Raw genomic sequence first — 10,025 nt, forward strand, 5'->3', positions numbered from 1 at the left:
GCTCAGGCACAGACAGATCTCAGCATAGGCTCAGTCCGGCCTGAGCCGGGGGGAAAGGAAGCAACAAAACTGCTCTGTTTGCCTGCAATGGGCCGTCTGCGCATAACCTCACACGGAATCCACGGAATCAGCTGCTATGACCGTTGGGTGGAGCAAGCAAGGTCGCTGGATAGAGGACTTCAAGAATCACTGGTGTCGTGTGTGCTCATAACAAACCACTGGACAATGAAGTATTAAAGTAATACGACGGCATTAAACGTACCAAATACTGATAGGTGAATTTAATAGTTTCTGTACGACCTATCTACTAAAAATTGTAAAATAGCGATAAGAATGAAAGAAGAGGGCCTCCCCGGTGGCGCAGCAGTAGAGCGCTGGGCTGCAAAGCTGCCCGCAGCCTCTGCAGTGCCGGTTCGATCCCCGGCTGCTCCCCGGCCAGCGGAGGAGGGTCCCGCATGGCGCGCAGACCTCTCCTGCCGCCCGCTGCTCCCCTCAGCAGTGTCCTTCGGTCCTTCTGCCTGCTCTGCTCCCCGCTCTGGCTCTGGTGAATTCTCTCACCCTCCCGCGCTTCTGACTGTACCCAGTGCTTGTATAAATAAATAAATAAATCTTAAAAAAGAATGAACGAAGACCTCAATGTGTGTAGAGTCAGATGTTCCTGGGTCAGAAGACCCAGCATGGTGAAATGCCCACTACGCCCACATCACTGTGTAGGCTCAGCACGGTCCCAATCGAAATCTTGATGAGCCATCTGGGTAGAAAGTGATAGTTCTCTAAGCCATAGATGTTTCTATAGAAAGCTGATTTTCAATGAAAGTGCCAAAGATGTTCATGGGACACACTGGTATTGTCAGCAAATGGTGCTGGAACAGTCGGGCATCACACTCAGAAATAAAAGCCACAGGAGTGATTCCAGGTGTATTACACATGCTTGTATAAGGACAAAAACTATAAAACTGTAAAAATACAGAAGAAAGTATTATTGACCTTGGTGTAGGGCATTGTTTCTGAGATAGGACACAAAAGCCATAAAAGAAAAGAATAATAAACTGGATTCCATCAAAGTTAAAAAGTTCTTTTTAAAAGATACTGGTAAGAAAATGAAAACTACACTTAAAGACGGGGAAATGTATTTTCAAAACTTCTATCTGATAGAGAACCTCTATCTAGAATGTATAAAAGGCCTCCCTCGTGGAGCAGCGGGTTGAGCGCAGCGCTGTGAAGCTGTCCGCAGCCTCTGCAGTGTGGGTTCAATTCCCAGCCGGCCAGGAAGATTCCGCATGATGCAGCAGACCCCTCCTGACTCGCCCGCTGCTCCCCTCAGTCCTTCTGTCTGTTCTGTCCCCCACTCTGTCTCTGGTGAATTCTCTCACCCTCCCGCATCTCTGGCCTGTACCCAAGTTCTTGTATAAATAAATAAATCTTAAAAAAAAATAGAATGTATAGGGCCTCCCCGGTGGCGCAGCGGTTGAGCGCTGGGCTGCAAAGCTGCCCGCAGCCTCTGCAGTGCCGGTTCGATCCCCGGCTGCTCCCCGGCCAGCGGAGGAGGGTCCCGCATGGCGCGCAGACCTCTCCTGCCGGCCGCTGCTCCCCTCAGCAGTGTCCTTCGGTCCTTCTGCCTGCTCTGCTCCCCGCTCTGGCTCTGGTGAATCCTCTCACCCTCCTGTGCTTCTGACTGTACCCAGTGCTTGTATAAATAAATAAATAAATCTTAAAAAAAAATAGAATGTATAAAAATGCTTACAACTCAGTTACACAAAGAGAACTCAAATTTTCTAAGCTGGAGTGAAGAGTGACTGGCAGGGCCTTCCCAGAGGGCCCTGAGCTGGAGCCTGGAGCCTGGAACCTGGAGGCCCACACGGGAAGTCGCAGAGGGGCGGGTTTTAGGGGGAGTAACCTGTCTTGGGGATGCAGAAGGTTGCAGCCACTCTAGATAGCAATTTGCTTGTTGGGGGGAGCTCCCTCTGGCCAGGCCAAGGAACCAGGAGAGGTGGTGGGGAAGTGCTGCCCCAGCTGCCCGGGCTGCCCCTGGAGCCTGGCGGGTAGGCAGGTTGGGGAGGGTTCTGCTAGATCGCCTCAGTCGCCTTGGAAGTGTGTGCGCTGCCCGAGTCCCACCCTGGCATGCAGGGGCCACTCCCGCAGGCTGTGGCCTCACTCAGGGACCAGCTGACTCTGCAGGGCCCCAGGCAGTGCTGGGGGTGGGGTGGGGTGGGGTGGGGTTAGGGGCTGGGCCCCTCATTTCTGCGGAGGCTACAACGCAGTTGCACGAGGCAGTGCTCCCCCTAAAACCTGCCCTTCTGCGACTTCTCGCGTGGGCCTCCAGGCTCCAGGCTCCAGCTCAGGGCCCTCTGGGAAGGCCCTGCCAGTCACTCTTCATCCCAGCTTAGATCCTGCTGGGCCCTCCATGTTCCCTCCTCTGCTAAGGTCCCCCCTCCCCCTGCTCCTCCTGGGAGCCCTCCCCACCTGCCAGGAGGTGCCTTTCCGCCAGCCTGGCCTGTGCCAACTGGTCCAGTTCTGGTTCTGACCTTCCAGGGGGCTGAAACGGGCTGACTTAGATGCTGCCATGGGGCAGCGGGCCCAGGGCGGCTTCTGCTGGCTCACGCACACCCATGGGGTCCCTGCAGCTGTCTGGGGGGAAGGTAGGTTGGACAAGGCCCTGGACTCCCCATGGGGGGCTTTTGGACCACAGGGAGATCTTGCCTATTACGGGTCCCTCTGCCAGGATTGGGGGCAGGGAGTTAGTGGGGAGCAGGAAGGCAGTGGGGTGCACAGAGTAGAGCAGAACTCACGTCCTCTGTCCCCCACCCTCCTTACCCCACTCACACGGACCCCTTTTCTGCTGCAGGCCTCCCTGTGCAGTGCCCTCACCCAGCAGCCTCTGGCTTCTGACCGCCAAGCCCTCAGCAACCCCTTCCGCTGGCAGTGCCCCTTTTCAGCCCCTGCATACCCGAGGACAGGAGCCCCTGCCCTCACAGGAGCTTTCAGGGACAGTCAGGATCCTGGCTGCACGAGATCCACACTCAGGCTTGTGCCCACACCACCCTGCACCCCCATCTTTGCACGCCAGTTTTCTGCACCCCTCCCTGCACCTCTCTGCTTCCCTGTTCCCCCTTCCTGAACCCCCATATACCCAGACCCAGATTCCTGAACTCCCTGCCTCCCTGCACCGCACCTCCTACCCCACTAACACCCCGCACCCCACCTCCCACAGCCCATCTCCCTGGTGCAGCTCACACCAGGTGAGGGAGCAGTGCGGGGCGCACAGGCGCGGGCACTCTCCCTGCAACAGGGAGAGGCGGGTGCAAGGCGCAGGGAGGTGGGCGTGGGCGTCTGGTGGGGGGCGAGGAGCCAGGAGAGGGGGGCCGGCGCCCCGCATCTGCCCAGCGCGCCCGCCCAGCCGCCGCCTCGGCCCCCGAGGGCGTGGACCCCTCCGGCCCCAAGGGGAGCGGGCCCAGGGCAGTCCCCTCCTCCCGAAAGCCGAGTCAATGGGGAGCGCAGACGCGCCCCGTCCTTCTCCAGGAGGCGCTGCGAACCTCGTCGCCCTGGCAACGGGAGATCGCCGGAGCCGCGCCGCTCGCGCGTGGGCGCTCACACGCCTGGTCCGCGCCGCTCGGGCACCTGCGCCGGGCGCGAGAGGCCCCGGCCCCGCTTTCCGGGCACGTCGCCGCGCCGGAGCGGTCGGCGGGAGGCGCAGCTGCTGTTCTAAAATCTGCGCCCCTGCTAAAAATACAGCCACGCGCTCGCCGTGCGCCCGCGCCCCCGGCGCTCCCGCGCGGGCGGCACCGCGGGCGGCGGCGCGCAGGGGGGGCGGGCCCCGCGCCCGGCGTGCGGTGCGGGCGCTCGCGGGGTCCGCGCCCTTCAGGGGTCGAGGCTGGGCTCCGGGCGGGGCTCGCGCTCTCGCCCTCCCCCGCGCGCCCCGGGCCCCGCGCGGCGAAGTTACTTAACGCGGCGACCGGCCGCCGAGACCCGCGCGCTCCGCCCGCCGCTGCCGCCGGGGCCGCGCGCGGGAGACGTGCTGCGGGGCGGCGGCCCTCGGGGGCGCCGGGGAGGCCGGGGGGGGGGGCTGCCGCCGCCCCCGCGCCTCCCTCTCACCCCTCCGGGGCCCGCCGCCGGGGAGCAGCCTGCGCCCCCGCCCCGCCCCGCCCCCGCCGCGCCGGCCGCGAGCCGCCTCGTGACGCGTTAACTCCCTGGGCGCCGGGAACGCCCGCGCCCCCAGAAGGGCCCTCGGGCGGAGGCCGCAGGAGACCCCTGCGAGGTCCCCTCCGCCCGGGGCTGCGCCTCCAGCTCGGCCGCCCGCCCGCCCCGCGCCCCGCGCCCCGCGCCCCGCACGCGCCCGCCTCCCCCAGACCCCCTCTCCCTTCCGGCGCTCTCACACCGCCCCCGCCCGCGCCCCCGCCCGGCCCCGGCCCCCGCCCGCCCCGCACCCCGAGTTAACTTCCCGGCCGCCGCGGGCGGGCGGGGCGGGGCGGGAGGGCCCGGCGCCGCGGCGCGGGAGCGCAGAGTCGGGGCGCCGGAGGCGGGCGGTGCGGGGTGGGGCTGGGGGTCGGGCCCGAGCGTCCGGCGGCGGCCAGGCCGCCCTCCGGGGACCGGGCGACGCGCGGCCGAGGGGCGTCCGGCGGCCGCGGGGGCGGGAGGGGGCGGCGCCAGGCCGGGCGCGCGGGTGGGGGCGCGCGGCGTCCGGGGAGGGGCGCCGGCGCTGGGGAGGGGGCGCGCGCCCTGCGGTCCTCGGCGCCGCAGCGGTCCCGGCGCGGGCCGCGGCGCGGGCGGCGGAGGATGCGGGCCCCGGCGGCCGCGGCGCGGGTCCGGGAGGACGCGGGAGGATGAGGAGGAGGCCGGCGGGCCGGCCGCGCGGCGCCGGGAGGAGGCGCGGGCGAGGGGGCGGCGGCGGGCGGCGGCGGGCGCGCGGGGCGCGGGCCGGCTCGGGCGCGGAGGATGAAGTGGAGCGTCCGCGGGGCCTGCGCCGCGCTCTCCTCCTGCCTCCTGCTCGCCTGCGCGCTCAGCGCCGCCGCCGTCGGCCTCAAGTGCTTCTCGCTGGGCTCGGAGCTGCGCGGGGAGCCGTTCCGGCTCGGGGCGGCCGCGGGCGCCTTCTACTCGGGGCTGCTGCTGGCCGCCGGCCTCTCGCTGCTCGGCGCCGCCCTGCTCTGCTGCGGGCCCCGGGACGCGCCCCTCGCGGGGCCGGGCCCGGGGCTCGGGGCGCCCGCGGCGCCGGCGGGAGCTCCGGAGGCCGCGCCGGGCGAGCCGGGGGCCGCGGCCGGGCCCCCGGGGCCGGCCGGCAGCCAGAACCTGCTCCTGCTCGGCGTGCTGGTCTTCATGCTCGGCGTCCTCAGCGCCTTCGCGGGCGCCGTGATCGACGGCGACACCGTGTCCCTCGTGGAGCGCAAGTACTCCCACTACTGCCTGCCCCCGCGCGCGCCCGCCGCGGGCCCCGGCCCCGCGGGCCCCGGCGCGGCCCCCGGCGCGCCGCGCGCGCGCAGCGCCCTGGACAGCGCCACGGCCGCCAAGTGCCGGCAGCTGAAGGACTACCAGCGCGGCCTGGTGCTCTCCACCGTCTTCAACTCGCTCGAGTGCCTGCTGGGCCTGCTCAGCCTGCTGCTCGTCAAGAACTACCGGGCGTCGCAGGGCCGGCGCGGGCGGCGCGGCCGGCGGCGCGGGGACCGGAGCCTGGCGCGGCCCCGCGGCGGCGCGGGGCTCCGCGCGCAGCCGCCGGGCTCCAGGGCGCGGCGGGGCCGGCGCGGCCGGCGGGGCCGGCGGCTGCAGCCGCGGCCGAGCGAGGCTTCCATCCTGTCGCCGGAGGAGTCGGACTTCGCCGCCCCCGGGGACTGCGCGGGCTTCGCGGCGCGCCACGCCGTCTCCTACATCAGCGTGGGCGTCTCCCGCGCGCGCGACGAGGCGGGCGTGGAGGTGTGCTGCGGCGGGCACCCGTCGGTGGAGCTGCCGGGGTACGCGCCCTCGGACCCCGACCTCGACGCCTCCTACCCCTACTGCTGCCGGCCGCCCTGCGACGCGGCGCGCCCCTGGGAGCTGGGCCGGGCCCGCTGAGCCGGCCGCCGCCGCCCCGCGCCCCGCGCCCGCGCCCGCGCCCGGCGCCGCTGCAAGGCGGGATGCGGGCCCCGCGGGCCGCGCGGGGGCCCCGCCCCGCAGGACACCCCGCCGCAGACCGGCCCCCCCGCGGCGGCCGCGCCCGTGTGTCTGGGCGGTCGCGCGTGTCGCCCGTGTCTGTCCGCATCCGGATTCCGTTTTCAAGTTTACAATAAATGTTGGGGGCTGGCTGGCCCGCACCGCAGGCCTCCTTGGCGAGCCCGGTCCCGGGGTGCCGGCAGGTCCCCGGGGGAGCCGGCCCAGGGCCCGCAGAGCGGACAGAGGACGCAGCCGCCGCCCGTCGGGGAAGAGCGACCCTTTGTACACGGACGTGCCTGCTCTGTCGTCCTTTCTTACTGTGAAGCTCTCGCTAAGCAGTGAACATGTTTGGTAAATTTATTGCGATTTAACATCAGCGCGCTCCTTTATTAAATCAGTTGCTGTGTTGTTGGAGACGTTCGTCCCGCGGCAGGCGGCGCAGGGCGGGCGGCGTGCCTGCTGACCAGGCCGGCGTGTCCAGGGCGGCTGGGCCCGGCGAGCTCTCCTCCCTTGTTACTGCCTCTGAACAGTCCAGTCCTGTTTTGAAAAATCGAAACTGTGGCGGAGATCTCTCCCGCTGATCAACTCATTAATCTGGTAATTTTCCACACTAGCATTTGGCTTAAAATATGCCCCTCAGCCTGCATCGCCGGCAGCCCGTGCTGGGGGCCAGGACACGCGTGTGGAGGCGCATGCACAGCAGGGGCTCCGTTCAGTCTGCGGGGCTGGGGGGCCTGGCGGGCCTGGCAGGCGGTGTCTGGTGGGGGGGGCTGTCTCATGAGTGCGTGAGCCCTGGCCTGCTGGCGCCCGCTGCCCTGCCCTGCCCAGGAGGCGGCCTGCCCAGGGCTCCCCCAGGACTGCCCGCTTTGCCGGCAGGGGGGTGGGCGGAGGAGCAGGCCCCAGGTGCCCTTGACCAGAGGCGGCATCCCCCGAGATGCCAGCCCGGCGACTGGGCCCCGCCCGGCTGCAGAGGCCAGAGGGAGGCAGCCCTGGTCCACCCCTGGCCACCCGCGGAGGTGGCCAGCCTCCCACGATGCTTGGACAACACTGATGAAACCAGGGTGGGATCCAAGTGGCGGCACCCTCTTCCGCGGCAGCCGCGAGTCCTCCTGAGGGCGCCACTGGCTCTGCAGGAGCCTCCTCAGGATGGCCCAGTGTGTGCCTCTGAGTCAGCCAAATCGAGGCCTCAGCCGGCCTGACCTGCCGCCTCTGCCTCCACTCCAGGTCATGGGCGCCCTGAGCAGAAAATACAAGTGGCGGCAGAAACGACCTTTAAGGATCTTCCTCGTCTCCCTAAGTCAAACCACCAGGGCGCCACCAGGCTCCTGGGGCTCCCTGTGTCCCCCCTCGGAGGGGAGGCCCCGCCGGGCAGTAGGGGAGGCCCGAGGGCTCTGGAAGGCTTTTGTGGGGCTTGTGCGGCCATGATGCTGGACACCTGGAGTCTCACAGTGCGAGTGAAGCCAGAGTCCTCTCAGCCTCAGGCTGGCGCAGGGGGCGCAGGGCGGGGCGGGGCGTGGGGATAGCGGCAGAGTGGGGACCCGGCGCCCCTGCCGGGAGGGTGTGGAGGGTGATGTGGCCCGAGGTGCCAAGGCTTCTTTTTGTGAAATTTACTGCAGGAAGCACAGTCCCAGCACCCCCACACTGGACCCCCAGGATCAGGCTGGTGCAGCAGCGGTCACCGGTGCCCCCTGGGGCTGGCCCCGCTTGTCTTTATCCTACTCTCTGGAAACACAAAGTTAGTGCTTGTTGTTTGGAAACTAATGCCGGCTCTTGGAAATTTCCTTCCGGTTCTTGGAAAATTCTGATTCTCAGAAGCAAAACCCACTCTTGGTGTGACAGGCTGGGCCAAGGGTTGTTCCCATGAGTGGAGGCCGAGGTCACACCAACCCGCATCCGCATTCCCATGACTTGGACATCAATGTTCTTTATTTTGGACATAAATGTTCCCTTCTCAGGAGTGAGCAGAGGAAGAGCCCCTTCCTCCGGGTCAGGTCGCGGGTGCTTCCGGGGTCTCATCTAGGTTCACCTGCCTTTTCATGCTGGGAACTCTTCCCCTGCAACCCAAACCTAAGCCTCACCGCTGACTTTCTGATTGAAACACAGTCAAATGGCCACGTAACTAAAGGCCCGGCCGTGCTGTGCGAAGCTGGCTCCTGTGGGGACAGCTCTGGCCGCAGCCCGGCCCCTATGCACTGCGTGCACCTGCCCCCCCACCCCGCCCCCCACAAGGGTATGTGTGCACACCGCACACAGGACCGACCCGCCGCTTGCAGGTCACCTGTGCGCACGGCCTCTGGGGCTTCCGGCTGCACCCCCAGGGTTGCACCCCACGGCTCAGCCGGCGCCACTCTCCGGCCCCTCTGTCCTGCCCAGCCTGAGCAAGGCCAGTGTGGGCACCGCAGCCACCACCCCCCCCCGCCCCGAGGCCACGCTTTGAGAACTGCCGTGCCACCAAGTCATGAAAGAAAATCAGCAAGCGGCAGAGCCTTAGAGCGCGGGTGTGAAGGCGCGAGGTGCTCATGCGGGGCGGCAGCTCGGCCTGGGGTTCTGGGCCCACCAGCTCCGCGACTGTGGCTGAGCGAAACTCCTCTGGACACAAGTGTCCACAGAGCAAGACCCCACAGAAGGGAAAAGAAAACCACTGGGGACGGGGTGGGGGAGGTGCCCTATGCCACCGCCTGCAGGAGCTCCCAGCGCCCACCCCTTGTTAACACGGGTCCAGAGGGGCTGCTCCGTGTGGGCCCCACCCAGCCTGGCTTTTGCTGCCTCGCCCAGCACCCACGGGAGCCTGCTGCGCGGCTGTGACTGCTGCTAAAGCACGAGACCCTGGAGGTGGCCCTTCCTGGAGCCCCGTGGCCTCCTCCCTCCCCAGGCGGGTGGGTGTGGAGGACGTCCCCAGCAGGGCACCCCAGGAGGCCGGTGGACAGGCTGGCTCTGGCCCAGCTGGGCACACCTGGAGGCCCAGCCCCTCCTTTGTCCTTGACCCACACATCTCAGGGGCCTGGACCCTCTCCGGCACCTGGACTACCTCCCATGCCTGGACCACCTCAGGGGCCTGGAAGCTTTAGGAACTTATGTTAGTTCCCTGTAGTGGCTATAACGAAGCACCGAAACTGGCCTGCTCTGGACCCACATGCTGGTCGGGCTAGTTCCTGTGGAAGCTGCAGCAGGCCACTGCTGCCCCTCTGGCCCTGTTGTGGCCCCCGGCCAACCTACTTGGCCAGGCCCTCTGCTGTGTGCCCCTGTGCCTGCCTCTGCATGGCCTCCCTGTCCCTGGCAAGGGCCCTCTCACTGGGTTTAGATCCCACCTAACTCAGGGTGGCTCCTGAGCACACTCAGGGACACGGGGGCCCAGCGCAGAGCAGCATGGGGGTCCCGGGCCAACCAGGCAGAGCGGAGCCGGGCGAGCCCTCTGGGCCTCGGTGCTCCGGGCCTGAACAGAGCCGGCAGGTGGAGGCCCAGAGAAAGCGGAAGCTTTAATGCAGGATCCTGGAATCCAGAGCCGCAGCAGCAGCTACTTGTGAGCACTTGGCCAGCCTCCCGCCGAGCTGCATGGCGAGCCTGACTGGCACCGAGTCCCTCCTCTCCGCCAGGTCTGTGAGCTTGGCCTCAGGCTGCTCTGGGAGGGCTGGGCCTGGCTGGCGCCTGTGTGTGCACCTCGAGCATGAGCTTCTGGCCTGCCCACTGGCACCTTTTAAAGCTGTGAGTGGCATCACGTACATTTAACCTTGTGCAACACGCCGCTCTCACACTCAGCCTGGGCCCTCCTCGTGGGGCCTCCACAAATCTGACTCATCTGCTGACCGATTCCGTGGCTTCGCCCTGGCCACCTGGCCCCGGCCCCCGCCCCCCTGCTGAGTACCCCCGTTCATCTCCCCTCCCCCTCGGAATCAGTGCTGCAGGTAGCA

The 10,025-nt window shown here is 67.3% G+C and overlaps 1 protein-coding gene across 1 annotated transcript; it reads left to right on the forward strand.

The window, feature by feature from the left end:
- Positions 1 to 4,932: 4,932 nt before the first annotated feature.
- On the forward strand, positions 4,933 to 6,039 carry TMEM271 (transmembrane protein 271; the record flags this gene model as incomplete). Its single annotated transcript, XM_084233057.1, has 1 exon — positions 4,933 to 6,039. One exon carries the CDS (start codon positions 4,933 to 4,935, stop codon positions 6,037 to 6,039), a length of 1,107 nt encoding a protein of 368 aa, XP_084089183.1.
- Positions 6,040 to 10,025: the final 3,986 nt, after the last annotated feature.

Source organism: Talpa europaea (genome assembly GCF_964194135.1).
Source record: "Talpa europaea genome assembly, chromosome: 5".
NCBI lineage: Eukaryota > Metazoa > Chordata > Mammalia > Eulipotyphla > Talpidae > Talpa > Talpa europaea.